The 14,453-nt window shown below is 38.9% G+C and overlaps 1 protein-coding gene across 7 annotated transcripts in view; it reads right to left on the bottom strand.

The window, feature by feature from the left end:
• The window catches only part of ACACA (acetyl-CoA carboxylase alpha), a 272,141-nt gene that overhangs the window by 77,568 nt on the left and 180,120 nt on the right, over window positions 1-14,453 (bottom strand). For all 7 annotated transcript variants that reach the window (XM_060290411.1, XM_060290412.1, XM_060290414.1 and 4 more), the window contains 3 exons: window positions 12,530-12,733; window positions 7,831-7,986; window positions 6,129-6,275 (listed from right to left, as the gene is read on the bottom strand). In XM_060290411.1, the coding sequence (XP_060146394.1) occupies window positions 6,129-6,275; window positions 7,831-7,986; window positions 12,530-12,733 (507 nt within the window). The remainder of the gene's footprint in view (window positions 1-6,128; window positions 6,276-7,830; window positions 7,987-12,529; window positions 12,734-14,453) is intronic.

The raw sequence follows: 14,453 nt of genomic DNA, 5'->3' as shown, positions 1-14,453 counted from the left end.
CTGCTTTGGTTGGCCAAGGGATGCATTAGGATTTTCAAGGTCAGTCAAGCTCATTGGGCCTTGGTTTGCTACTAATGAAATAAGTCAAAATCAACTAATCGACCCGATGAGAACTCTCCAGCTCCAATAACAGACATTAAGAAGGAATTTGAAGAAAAATATATACATCCCAGAAGAACAGTGTTAGGAATTCATTAGAAGTAATTCCACGGCAGAAAGACCTAGCTTTCAAAAGTAGCCTCAATATTTTTCTAATGAGGGACTCAACTTTGGTTCTGAAGAGCATTTCAGACAAAGACTTGTAGCCAAACACACTCACTAAGAATGAGGCTAAAAGAAGAAAAGTGCACAATAATTTTAAATAAAACGATCTTACCACGTATTCCGTAATATGTCTTTTTCTGTACTTGAAATTCCTATCTTGCTAGGCTAAAAAGATTCAAAATTGGTTTTTTAAAGTCCTTGATGAAAAATAAGGTAAGTGCAAATTATGAATGTTTATATATAATCAGTGGAATGTGATACTTTTCTGCCGAGGATCTCAAAGCACTTAGAAACATTCTCCCATCTTCAGGGACAGATTGGTGGCAAGGACCATTAGTCTCTTTTTATAACTTGAACAGTCAGTGCACAGACCATGATCCTGTTTTTCAGATCTGCTTTTCTTGGGTCTATTTCAGAGCTCACCTTCAGCATGCTACAATACAAATATGCCTCTTTTCCAACACACATCTAAAAGACTGATATGGACTCAATTTCCACACCCAGCATGAAAAGGTAAACTGATTTCAAAAGAATGAAACAAAAGCACAGTAAAATACATCTAAATTAGCTTCCCATTCATGGAGCTATTCTGAGGTTAAATCGAGTAAAACAATAGGCAAAAGGCTAATGTTAAACTAGAAAAATATTTGGGTTTTGTTCGCATGAGAAATGGTCAACCCTTTCCTTACTCAACTCAAGCCCACAAACGCTCTCTCCAGTCAGTTTCAAAGCATCATGGATGGCACTAGAATTTAAGTCCAGGATAGCCCAAGCAATTCCTTTGAGAGTATGGAAAATGTCAACCAAGTGAATTAAGACAGAGGGTTATGGTGGTTTTTCTAAAATAAGAGGTCCTTTGGGTTAAGAGGTCCAGCCTAAGAACTGTCAAAATAGATCTACTAATTAATTTCTTCCAATCTTTCAGGCTTACATAAGCTTACCAACCTCCTTTCCCTATCCAACTCCTAAATTTTATTTTTGTTTTTATACTCAAATTAGAGATTTCAAAGGATTATAGCAAAAATAAGTGAGACGCAGTGTCAAAATGGTAAGATTTATTTAAGCTAGTCAATAGATGCAGGGATATTTGTCATATCACTCCATATTTTTCTGTAAGTTTGAAATATTTTATAATAAAAAAAGTTAAAGAGATAGTTACACCTTCGTGGAACTGGACAACAGTACCTTGCCAACAATTAGACGACAGTTAAATACAGGCAAGGCTGAACAGTTCTAGAACTGAATTCTTAATCCCCACCATTTCATCCCCCAGAACATAAAGCAGGACTGAAACCAAGATACCAGTCATAATGGCAGCTAGCCTTCGAACTTTAATTTATACTACTTATTTCCCTCCTCGATCATCCTCTTTCTAAAAAATGTTTCCTGTAAAAATGTGCAATCATGATGTAAGATTCAACAGATCTCCACCCAAAGGGTTAAGAGAGCAATTGCACATTGTGGGAACACTAGGCAAAGCCTACCATACCAACTGAAAAAAAAGGGAAGGATACTGCTGGATTTGCCTCACCAAACAGGGCAATTCAAGAGGCTTATCTGAAGGCTAGGCTGCTGAGAAGGAAAAACCCTGACACCTAGTGCCCATCTTAAAAAACGAAGTCTTGGAGCCACTACAATTTTAAGCCTGGCAGTGTGTGTGGAGGTGACCATCAAATTGCATTCAATCTGGAACATACTTAACTCTCAGAAAAATTTTAAGGAAAAAACGTAATGCCATGCAAGAATTCCAGTCTCTAACTACCAATCCTTTTTGGAGTACACATCCTAAACCTAATTATCATATCTGCTTCTAGACACAGCATCTTCTCATTGCAGATTTTCATTACGACAGGAGCAATGAGAGGGAATGGATAGATTCATATTGTTAAAAAGCCCATGTTCTGAAACAGTAAGGAAAACAGGGTCCTCATTTCTATCCACACTAATTTTGCTATAAAAGGTGCCCGTCTATCGTATCTTTCAGCATTGCCCAATTTGGAGATTCATCATCTAGTTCACAGAGCAGTTAAAGGAAATATAATAAAAGAATGCTAATAACATTTCAGAATATATAAGAACACAGTCTCAAGAAGGCCAGTGCTTTCTTTGTCCTACCAGGCAAAGTTAAGTTGTTCTCCGTCAAGTCGGTTACAGACGTTGGCTTGATCTTAGCCTGAGCCTTTTAATAACAGGATTTGGTGCGAAAAGCAGCTACATTGGATTGTGAACTGTTACTCAAAGTGTTCCCACCTACAATTACAGCTTCCACCAAATGATCAAAACAGGTTAGCGAACTGGCAGGAAAATGAAAACAATTCCCCCCAAATTGAGAAGCGGTGAAAGGAGAACTGTTGGTTAGCTGCGCTTCTTCTCTATCCAGGCTCAACAGCATACACTCATCCAGCTGCGTATTTACATACAGTGCCCATCACAGGAGCATGAAATCAGTTTAGTCTACGTTGCAATCACATTTTCCTCAATTTTCATCTTTACTTGAAACGATTAAAAAAAAAAATCCTAGACAACTTATCTTTGGAGCTATTTGCAAGGAGCGCAGTTCACAGATTTGGTGTACATCTTCTTTATTCCTACTCTAAATTCATACTAAATGCAATGCCATTCAAATCTGACAATGAGAAAAATGTGTTCTCCTATACCTTTCATCACGCATAAGGTGGCATTCCTTCAGTTACATCTCTCTCAGTGGGGAAGGGACAACTAGGAAAATAGAAAGGAGAGAGTAGCTAACATCACATCAGAAAAGCTCTCTTTTGCCTGCTTTTAACTCGGCCACAATGTTCAAAATGCAGGTCACATCTCTGCTGAAACAGCCAATATTCTTCCTCAAATGGCAAACAAGTTACCTAAAACTAAATGGAACTGAACTGTTCCAAGTCCTGGTCCCATCACCTTTTTACCTATTTACTGTCCTGGAAAAAAAATCGGGAAGAAAGACTGGTTACCCACACAGCCGATGGTATGATAAGTGCAGGCTTTCTGCCTTTGATTACGGGGAGAAGCATCTCAATTCACGGGGAAACTCTGCAGGAATCTCTTGTTTTACCTGTATTCCTTATATCCATGTGCTAGCTTTGAAACCCAGAAACTCCAATCCTTCAAGGTAATGCAATATCACCCACCATGATGACCTGGTGGAGCTGTCACCTTTGGAGAACACCACATTATGATGATTTAATGGCTACGTAGCACTGACGCATTTACATTGAGCCTTGGCTCTCAGAACATTAACAGGTCAATCTTTTATTCCTTTTTCTAATAAAACTATTTCTCAGGGCTCCGTTAGATGCCCATTCTCTTTGGGATAGGACTGATTTGCTCCCAATCTCATCAACATGAGCTCTTTTCCTTCCCCTCACATCATTCTTGGGGTAATATGTAGAGTGCCAAGCTCATGACAAACTTGTCTCTTTGGCCAAAGAAAATTAAACGGTAATTGCTGAAAGTCAACTTGCCTTGATAAAACTGGGCTCAGCACGAGGAAATACATCCTCCTGACACCTCGTCATCTCTTAGGCACAGCTGTCCCTCAGAGTTCTGACTGCTGAAACTCCATCTTTAGATTGGTCAGTCACTCAGTGGACATGCTTCATTGTACGTTCAAGCTCTTGGTAACCGAGTTGGATACTAATACCCCAACCTCATTCCTGTTGTGCAGGACCCTATAATCTAGCTAAGGCCACTGACTGACTTCACCAGCCACGCCGGGCATTAGTCACTAAGTGCTCACAAAAGAAATCAGTCTCACTCCTCCTGAGCTCAAAGACTCAGAAACAGCAAGCTGACACTCAGCTTCAATCCTAGTCAACCATTTGAAGGAAAGGAAAAGAGAACAAAGAAAACAGGCAACTAAGGAGGGAAAAGAGGAGGACAAGAAGAAAGTAAGAACTGACGAAAAGCAAAAAAAATTTCAAATACTATTAGATTTCTAGATTTCAAGATTATTATTAAAGCATTGGGCAAAGGAAAACATGTGGTCCCTGTATTGACGCTACTACTCATAGCCCTAGTCCTATGCTGCTGTTTAAGACATCCTTTTGCACCAAGGTTTGTTGGGTCTTAAAAGGGTTAAAAAAAACGTTTAATTTTTTTTTTTATTCGTGTGTGTGTGTGTGTGTGTGTGTGTGTGTGTGTGTGTGTGTGTGGTCTTTGGGTACAGAGTCCCGTATAATAAGACTATTTGTATTCATACTGGCAGAGTAAACACTACATGTTCATGCCCAGGCAGCTCTGTGCTTGTAATTTCAGCAAGAACAGAGCTCTGTCCCTCTGGGACTTCACTATTCCCCCAGTCTCCATTCGCTCAAACAGAATGAGAGCAGAGAGAAAGCAGGACAGAAAGATCATGGCAAGAGGTTTCACACAGCACTGCAGCTAGCTTTCACGTGGCCAAAAATCTCATTTTGTGTTTTAATTACATTAGTTAAAAGCGTTTTTCTCGCAGTCCCCTGTTCACAAGGGTGCCTTCCACTCCTGAAGACTCCACTGTTCAATGAATCAGAATTTAAGTCTAGCACAATGAAGCTTTTCTTTGCTGCTGAGGGGTTCACTAAGTAGATGCTACACACAGTGGCATAAACCTCTGCCGCAACTTTGTGTGTTAATGAGTATACAGACACCTACTCTCGTCAACATTCTACGCATCCTTTCTCCCCAGCCTCTCGCCTTTGCTACTAGATTAGAAGAACTCCTACAAGTCTGATACTCTCCATCGCGTCCAATGCTTGCATCCATCTTAATACCAAACCATCTACTTTTGGCAGCCACTGGTGTACCTGCTGAACAACCACGTACCTTGTACATATAGGAAATGTTTTTGAAAAAGATACTGCGTAAAATGGGAAAAAATTGCATTTATCCCCAAAGGTCTACCCAGTCTGTTTATGGTGAACACTCAGATAGAGATTACTCCTTCTAAGGAACGAGATTTATCTAGGGATTACATCTAAGGTTAAAATAAAAACATATCTCATTTTAGGCTTATTACTGTTGTTATCACTGTTGTTATAACTGTACATTAGAAGCATAGTTAGACTCAGGAAGAATCTCAGTGCACTGAGGAGGATGTGGGGTATAGGGCAGAATACGACTGTACACCATTAACAGTGTACTACAGGAGAAAGGAATCCAAAGCTAGAAAAGGCACTCCTGGATAACTATCAGACACGGGTTCTCTGTTACCTCCTTTTATGTTTAAACCCCTGGTTCTGATTGGGCCCCTTTAAGAAGAAAATATTTACCATGCTCACGACAGTACCAGATGAAATTACCTGAGCACGAAAAAACATATCAAAAATTGTACACCAGTATGCAAAGTAAGTATCCAAATAAGGAAAAACATCAAGAAACATTCTAAATGCTTTTATTATAGAAAACTCTCAAAATTTCAAACATATACAAAAATAGAGAAAATAATCTAGTCCTATGTATCTATCACCTTGCTTCAGTTAACAACTCATGTTCAATCCTGTTTCACCTGTACTCCCACATTCACACCCCCTCATTATTCTGAAGCAAATCCTAGAGATTAGATCATTTTATCTATAACTATTTTAGTATGTATCTCTAACAGAAAACAATACTTTTTTAAAAAGCAAAATTGTAATAGCATTTTAAAAACATGTAATACCATTATCACACTTAAAAAACTACTGATAATTCCGTGCTATCCAGTCAATGTTCTCTGGCTAAAGAATTCTACCAACAGGACTACTATTTCTACCAATAGGACTACTATGCTGCCTATGCCACTCAGATCTTAATACTATTTAATGACCAGCCCCATGGAAAGCTGGTACTAGTGGGCACAAAGATAAGAAAGGGGAGAGGGGGACGCAACTACTTGCCTCATTTCCTCCTGGAAGCCTGTTCATGTGGACCAGTTGACCTTGATCATCCAACACAAGCTCAGTGTACGTCAGCATGTCTGAAGGCAGAGGGGGTGATGGAAGGAATGCTTGAGTGGACATAGACTCCCAGAGTTTGATCAGGGACTAAAGGAGGAGAAAAGTTTGACTAATCAGTAACAATTAGCATTTCAACATGAACAAAATAAATATTAAAATATCGTCAGTCTAGTTTTGCTCTTTCTTTTCCAAATGTTCTGCTGAGTGTCTAAACGTTAGACCAAATTCTAGAGCTCTCATTCTCAGTTGAAATAGATTTGTAATTGTCTTTAACATAATGTTTTTTACATGCCAAAAATCAGGCACTTTTCCAACAACATCAAACTACTGAGTGATCATGAATCAGAATGAACCGGTCCCTCTTTAAAAAAGAGAAATCCTAGAGAAACTTGGCTACAGAAGAATAACCAGGAAAGTGACATGACACTCAGCTAATACAAAGTAAACCCAAGAACACAAGAATAGAGTTTCTACTAGAGGTTCAGGGGAAGCATCCTCTTTCTAATATCTTTTCAAAGCTACAGGCCCATACACGGGAATTAGCTCACTAGAGGTGTATGACTGTAAATGTGCAAATCAAGTCTGCTCAAATTTGAGAAAACAGAGAGACACACCTATCATTTTAAAACGATTTCAATTTCCACTCCCAACTTCATGTTACCAAAAATATTGCTGCATGAAGTGGGAACTAGTTTAGTTGTTTCTCGGCTTGCCTCAAAGCAACATTTCAAACCAATATGACTCATTCATACTTACAAGTCCAAATCACTGTGTTTATGTCTATTCTATAGGAAGAATTATATAGGATGTGATTTCTCTTTATGGCACTGGCACTGGGGAACAGAATCAACACTCAACTTCTAGGCTAACAACGCCAGTAATACTGAACGAAGGCAGCTATGTTTCAAGGGAGAGACCTTGTAAACAAATGGTTACATAAAGGAAATCTCTTGTATTTCTGAATAATACAGGAAGTACAGAAAGACTATTTACTAAGACCGCATGTATTACTTTATTAAAATTCAAATGTGGTAACAATGGTATTTTTGACTAGGAGACTTGGAAAAATCCTATGTTCACAGATTTTTTTAAGGACAAATTCAGTATTCTTTCGATACACTAGTTTTTATTCAGCTATAATAAATCTCCCACAAAAGAACTGATAATTTAAACTGTGTACCATGAACTCTATATCTATTTGTATATGTTATACATTGATTCTCATCATATTAACCTAGGTTGTCAGTTAGAGACCTGGGTTATCTTGGAAAACAGGAAAACGAGAACTCGAGTTTCAAATCTCTTTTTGATTTGAATATAGGCTTTGGAAATAGACACCTAAATGTAACTCCTTACACCGGTCATCGTAAACTACCATCGCAGGCATGTGGTCTCAGTTTACTCTTTTCTACTCAACAGAGGCCTCTATTCTCACCATTCTTCCTGTTAATTCATAAAGAACCACCCAACATCTGAGTTGGCAGTCACAATCCCAAAAGAGATAGAAGTGAGAACAGTGTCGAGATATTTCCTGCCTTTTGGAAGCGCCCTATTCCAGTCTAAGCTGCATCTGATGAAAATTCAGGAAAAATCTTGCCTCTTTGGCACATGTCAGATCTCCCCCACCGTTAGCCACCTTTACCTGCCGAAACATCTCTGGGATATCATATATGTATGTTGTCCCTAAGGACTGTGCCTGGAACCTCTTTGATTGAAGCAGGTCTTTGGTCACATATGGAGTGTTGATTAACATTCCATGTAATGGTCCCTGTTTGTCTCCGTATGCCTGAAACATGATCTGCAGGAAAAAAGACGATGGCATGGGGAGTTAAAAGACAGGGCGAAAAAGTCAGATCAGCTGCCTAGAGGGACTTTTCTTCACAAATGTTATTTCTTGAAACACATTTTTGGTGGGTTGAGTAGCTAAGATATGCCGCTTAACATTGGGTACATGGTGCTCTCACCTCTCTACAGATTAACCAACTCCAAAAGATGGTAAGTAACCAACCACACATCATACTTTTGAAATCAACAAGAAAGCACAGTGTAAGTTTCACATTTCAGAGACAGACTGACAATGCTTGCCTTCTAAAGTGACTTGAATCCCATATATTCAAAAACAAAGCATGTCAACTAACCAGCTAAGCAGTTCTAGTATTTAAGTTGAGGAACAGCTAAGCACTAAAGAGAATTCTGTTCTTTCCCCAGTGGTAGAAGGCCAGGTTGAGGCTCTACCAGGTCACCTACACTTTAGTCTATTTGATTAGAAGGTGCTTCATAAGTACGATTAGCTATATAAAGGCTTCAAAAATTTCTGACACAAATGGATTTCATCCATCCATCTAGCTAGCTAATTCTTGTTAGCTCATAAGACACAGGCTATAGTAAAAAAGAAAAAAAATTTATTAAAATATATATAAAATATACATACATATTTCCCCCAGTATACTATGTCTACAACTAGTGAATAGCTCCTGCAATACCTATATTGTCACAGAATAAAATCACTACACCAGTTTTTAATTATTTTAACTCAAATATTTCTAGACGAGTACTTCATATTTCATATATTTAGACAGTTTTATTTGCTTATGAATATTTATAAGGGATGCCATTATTTCAATTCAATTAATATTTATTGAGTGCCCAGAGGTTGTATGACACTAAACTAGGCACTTTATGCATGAATACACAAAACATAGATTCCCAATGCAGTGAATACAAATGCAGATTGGGATGTGAGGGTATGTGTATATACCCACATACTTATTCAGGCCTTAAGTCTACCACTAATGAATAGATTTGCAGATCTGCTAAACAGGCATTAGAAGAGAATTAAGTACTCTCCTATATCCTGGGTACAGTTCAGTTAAGTGAATGCTTAGCCCTTTAGATCAGAGGAACAAATGTGTTCTACTGACTTGTTAATCAGGTCCTATTCTGGGCAAAACTTGTCTTGGGCTGCTTAAAGCCCACCAGAATGGAGCTCCCAATCCTCTTGCACATGACCAATGAAGAAAGTCACCAGGTGGGAGGTAGAATTAGCATTGTCTTAGTAATGTGAGAGGTAGAAATAGTAATGTTTCAAGAGATTCAAAGTGTTACGTGAGGCCAGGGTGTTAGTATGTGAAAACTGGACTTAAGAGGAGATAACCCAAATCAAAATAAGAAAAAAAGGAGCCAAGGCAGTAGGTTCTTGGAACTACATTCCAAGTACATACCTATAGGTCTTATCTTTCTATTAGATAGAAAGATAGGTACAGTTTTGCAAGGTCTGGAATAAAGTCAGGCTGGTCATTTAAGCAATATAACTGTAGGTACTTTCACTGCTGGTGGGAATTTAAAATGGTACAACCTCTTTGGCAAACAGTTTGGCAGTTTCTTATAAAATTAAACATACACTTACTATGACTCAATAATTATACTCATATATTTACTCGAGAGAAATGAAAACATATCTACACAAATATTTGTAAATGAATGTTCACAGCAGCTTTACTCAGAATAGCCCAAACTGGAAAAATAAAGCCTCAAATGTCCATTGACAGGTGAATGGATATAAAAATTTTGGTATATTCACAAAATGGAACACTACTCAGCAATGAAAAAGAACATACCCATAATCCATGCAACATGGATGAATCTCAAAAACACTATGCTGAGCAAAAGAAGCCAGACACAAAATAGTACCTATTGTCTAATTTCATTTATATGAAATTCTAGGACAGGCAAAACTATAATAATAGAAAACAGATCAGTGGATGCCTAGGGCTGGGGCTGCAAAGGAGAATAAGAAAACTTTTGAGGGTGTCAAGGGTTCTCTATCATGACTGTGATGGTAGTTACACAGGTGTGTGCAATTTCACAATGAATTAAACTGCACACATAAAATGAGTGCATTTTATTACATGTAAGTTCTATCTCAACAAAGTTGATTTTGAAATGTGTATTTCCCTCTTACACTACACATTGGAAATCAACTGATTTATGCAGTGGATTACTCAGATCTCTCTACTATGACTGCCTGACATCAGTGTTCACTACAGCTAATTCCACAAAGACTATACAAGGGAAATAAGACAATCTGAAACTCAAGCCAGTCAACCTTGCTCCTTGTTGGCAGAAAGAATAAAAAATTATTCTGGAGCAAGAGGTTGATAGCAATGGACAGCATTGGAAGCCTCTGAATGGTCACTTATCTATCTACGTTGTCTATGTTAATTCCATTTTCTATTATAATGGCCATAGTAATTAAAACTGGTAAAGTATATGTTTTACAAGTTCATGAAAACAGGTACACATTTTGTTTATCACACACTTTTCACCAGAGGCCATCAAAAGGGCTTCTCTTGCAAAACAATCTCTGATCCCTTCTAATCTGCTCCCTTAGAGCCTGGTACTTACTTATGATGGCACAAATCATAATCATACAAGAGAGAAACTAATTATCCACCTTCTTCCATCATGAGGTAAATTTCTTGAGAAGAGAGACCACTTTTTAATCTTTGTATCCACTGCTTGGTACATTATACGTGGTCAATAAATGTTAAATTAATGAACAAATGAATGAATGATACCCATGGTTCTATATTGTTTTAAATTCATATAATAACTCACTAGAGCAAAGAAAGGGAAAAAACAAATTGGCAAGAAGCATCAAGTAGGCTTTCAGGGTGCCAGAACTGAGTTAGAAGCTGTTCCTTTTGTGGTCTCCCTCCTCTAGTCATGGGCTTGAGCTCACGCTTGGCAATGGCTGTTGAATCTCAACTGAAGAGCCTCAGGGAGACCCCCTTCCTTCAGGGCTTACTAAACATGCCAGACCCATGGGAAGAGGGGTGCTCCCTCAGGCTAAAGGCAGCTCATTCGTTCTTTCAGATACTTAGTGAGTGCTTATTTTGTGCCAGGCACAGTACTAAGCCCTGATTGAAGGCATCTGCTCCTTTCATGCCCCTGTGTCACAACTACCCAGCATGAGGGAAATCTAAGAGCTTTCTAATAAAAGAAAGGCAGGGGGAATAGTTATGAAGAACAAACGTATTTATCAAAAACATTAAAATCTCAAGTGGCCATCTTATTTTTCACAAGAATAGATCTGCCTTGAAGCCACTGCAGGAGTTAATTAAAAACATCCCTGCCCATGGAAAGCTTTGACTGAAAATGTCTTTAAGGTTGTCCTGAAAACATCAAATGCAGCAAAAAATTATTGAATACTCTTTCTCTTGCTCACCCCTTGCACTCTTGTGCACACTTTCTCTCTGTTTTAACTGTTCACTTCTCACGTGATAGGTTTCTCTGACCATCTAACTGGGAATCAAAGCACAAAATGAAAGGTCGCTCTGACAACTGTCCAAACCTAGAATTTTCATCTTCAAAATACCGGCAAAAAATATCTTTTCTTACTGCTGTTCCCAGATTTAAAAGGACATATATAAAAACAAGAGACACATAATCTCTTTCTGTCACCCAATGCATAAAACAGAATGAGACCTTCGTGTACACATACAAAGGAGCAAGTTCATCCTTTAATGAGAAGAGAGGCACTTCCCAAGTTCAGGCCAGAGACCTACAATTAACATCCCAGTTCTTAAAAAGATGTGAGCAACGGTGAACTGACCTAAATCCTGTATCATAGTAAATGGCCCAAATATTGAGAAACCAAGGTGGTAAAACAGATTAAAAGGGAATTCTTTGTTATCACAGAACCAATCTACTTAGAAAGTCACTTTCCATTTTCATATTCTCAATTTTTCTATCTGAAAAAATGGGTTAAAGTTTGCCACTTTGCTCTTTTATAGATATATGATACTCTGAACTCTTTGAAGGAAAGATAATGTATGTAAATGGAATAAAGGGTAAATAAGATAAAGTCACTGCTTGATATTGCTAAAGCTATTATTATATTACGTTGAAACTTTCCTTCTTTGAGATAGTTCATATTTCAACAATTCCCCTTCCTTTACTTGCCAGTGAGTGGTCTAAATAGGCTGAAAATGGGAACAAGGACAAATCAGATCAGAAAAGACAAGACTGCTCAAGTAGCCGAACAGCCCTCTAAAACAGAGCCCTGGACTGCACAGTTACCTGTGGAGTCAGGTGCACTTGGCACCTGTAGGGCCCACCAATACATGACCAAAGGTTAAGGGTCTCATAACATCCATGATTAGGACAGTGGCACATCTTACGGGGCAAATGAAGTGTTTCAAATTCATGCAACCATTTAAGCTAAGAGAGGATAACCCCACTAGGAAACAATGGGATTTGTGAGTTTGGGTCTTTCTGTAACAAGTGGCTTCTCTCTAGGACCAAGTCAAAACTTTGAGGAGCCTGCTTGACTACTGTACCTGTGCGGTCCTGGAGTCAGTCACTTCCTTGTACAGGCTGATGTCCAAGTAATAGCCAGACTCGTTTGTCAGGAAGAGGCGGATGGGAATTGCTTTTCCAGTTGGTGTCAGGCGAATGTTGATTTTCAGTTCTGCCTGGAGGACACGTAACTTCCACAGCCGACTTCCATAGCGCATTACCATGCTCCGCACAGACTCCTCAATCTGACACAAACACAACGCCAAGCACAAAACTTAAATCCCTTGTAACTAGGACCTGTTTTGGGTCTGCCCATCTTTGGGAAGGGAGGAATGGGAAAAGATGCTGGCTTCCGGAGATGTGTCCTCCATGCATTCCTTACAAAAAGTCACAGAGTTTCTCCCCAACCCTACTCTTGCTTAGAACAAGTCAGGGACAATTTCATGCTGGCCTGGCATTTGAGTGGTTTTCTCTGGCTCACGACACCCAAATCCGCGCAACTCCCTTCCCCTTTCCCAATTATATTCATATTGTATGTCAAAGATCTGCGATATCTAAAATTACAAATGGGATTTAAGAGAAAGCCCCAAATAAGAATAAAATCTCTAGTTAAACAGCTATTAAGTAGCATTTATATGCACAGTAACTATGTTTCATTGCACTTTCAGGACCTTAAATCAGCATAGCAATTACCACCATGAGCTTTTTTCCACACAATTTTATAAAACTTTATAATATATGCTTCTTGGTAAATTGCACAAATTAAAGAAAGGCAAGTTGTAGGTGGTGCTAGAATGTTCTCTCTAAACAGAGCTCTGAAACTTGGTCACTGCCAAGTCCAACTGGGACTTAAGTAGATGGGGCAGATGTTCCCTCGTTGCTCTAAGCTTTAATATCAAGACAGCTTAGTGCCCCTAGTTTTCAGGGGTTGGCGAGTTATTTTAACCAAATGGCCTTAGATGTGATTTTTCCTTATTGACATACTAAAGCAAAAAAGAATTTTCTTCCAATAGCGCTACAGGCAGCTAGGACATACTACTCAAAATTAATGTTTTCTTAAATTAAGTATCTCTCTAAAATCCTTTCTCAAGTTCTTAGAACATCTTTTTTTTTTTTTCTTTTTTTTTTTTTTGCGGTACGCGGGCCTCTCACTGTTGTGGTCTCTCCCGTTGTGGAACACAGGCTCCGGACACGCAGGCTCAGCGGCCATGGCTCACGGGCCTAGCCGCTCCGCGGCATGTGGGATCTTCCCAGACCAGGGCACGAACCCGCGTCCCCTGCATCGGCAGGCGGACTCTCAACCACTGCGCCACCAGGGAAGCCCAGAACATCTTTTTGAAAAATTTCATACCACCCTTCTCTTGTGGCTCTTCAGAAGTGTGTGCCACCTTGTAGTTTTTTTCTGCTCTTAGAATGGATTTCAAGGAGTTAACGTCTCTATTCCCACACTTGCTTGTTAACCAAGAGATATCTATCCATTCTTTTTTCAAGGGAACAAAAGTCAACATCTCTATATACAGGAAATTGACAGCTATCTATGATTAGAAAGACAGAGCCAGGGCATATGAGTGTTTGGAGTGGAAACAGAGAGGCTGATAGCAAAAACTCATGGAGAAATGATAGGTCATATCTACAAATATATATAGTTATATAGTGTCCAGGGCACGTTTTAAGTCTTCTAGTTTCATCAGTCCCAGAATGCTCAGGAGAACCTTTACTTAAACTGGATGATGAGACTTCATGAAACTCAATGAGTAGTCCTGTCCTTGGCTTTCCTGACAGACAAAGCAACCAATCAGTAGCTTGGAGTCTTGAAGAAAAAAAGTAGAAAACGATTTCTCAGGTCTTAGATGTTAAGTTCAAAAAGCAAAAGTCCATGCCTACAATAGGAGAAAGGGTTCTCCTATTCAAATTCCAAAATAGCATGAAAACGTTAGAACAGAAACAGAGAGCAACCTGTCTTTA

Source organism: Globicephala melas, chromosome 20 (assembly GCF_963455315.2).
Source record: "Globicephala melas chromosome 20, mGloMel1.2, whole genome shotgun sequence".
In the NCBI taxonomy this organism is placed as follows: Eukaryota; Metazoa; Chordata; class Mammalia; order Artiodactyla; family Delphinidae; genus Globicephala; species Globicephala melas.
This window is presented reverse-complemented; position numbering and strand designations above follow the sequence as displayed.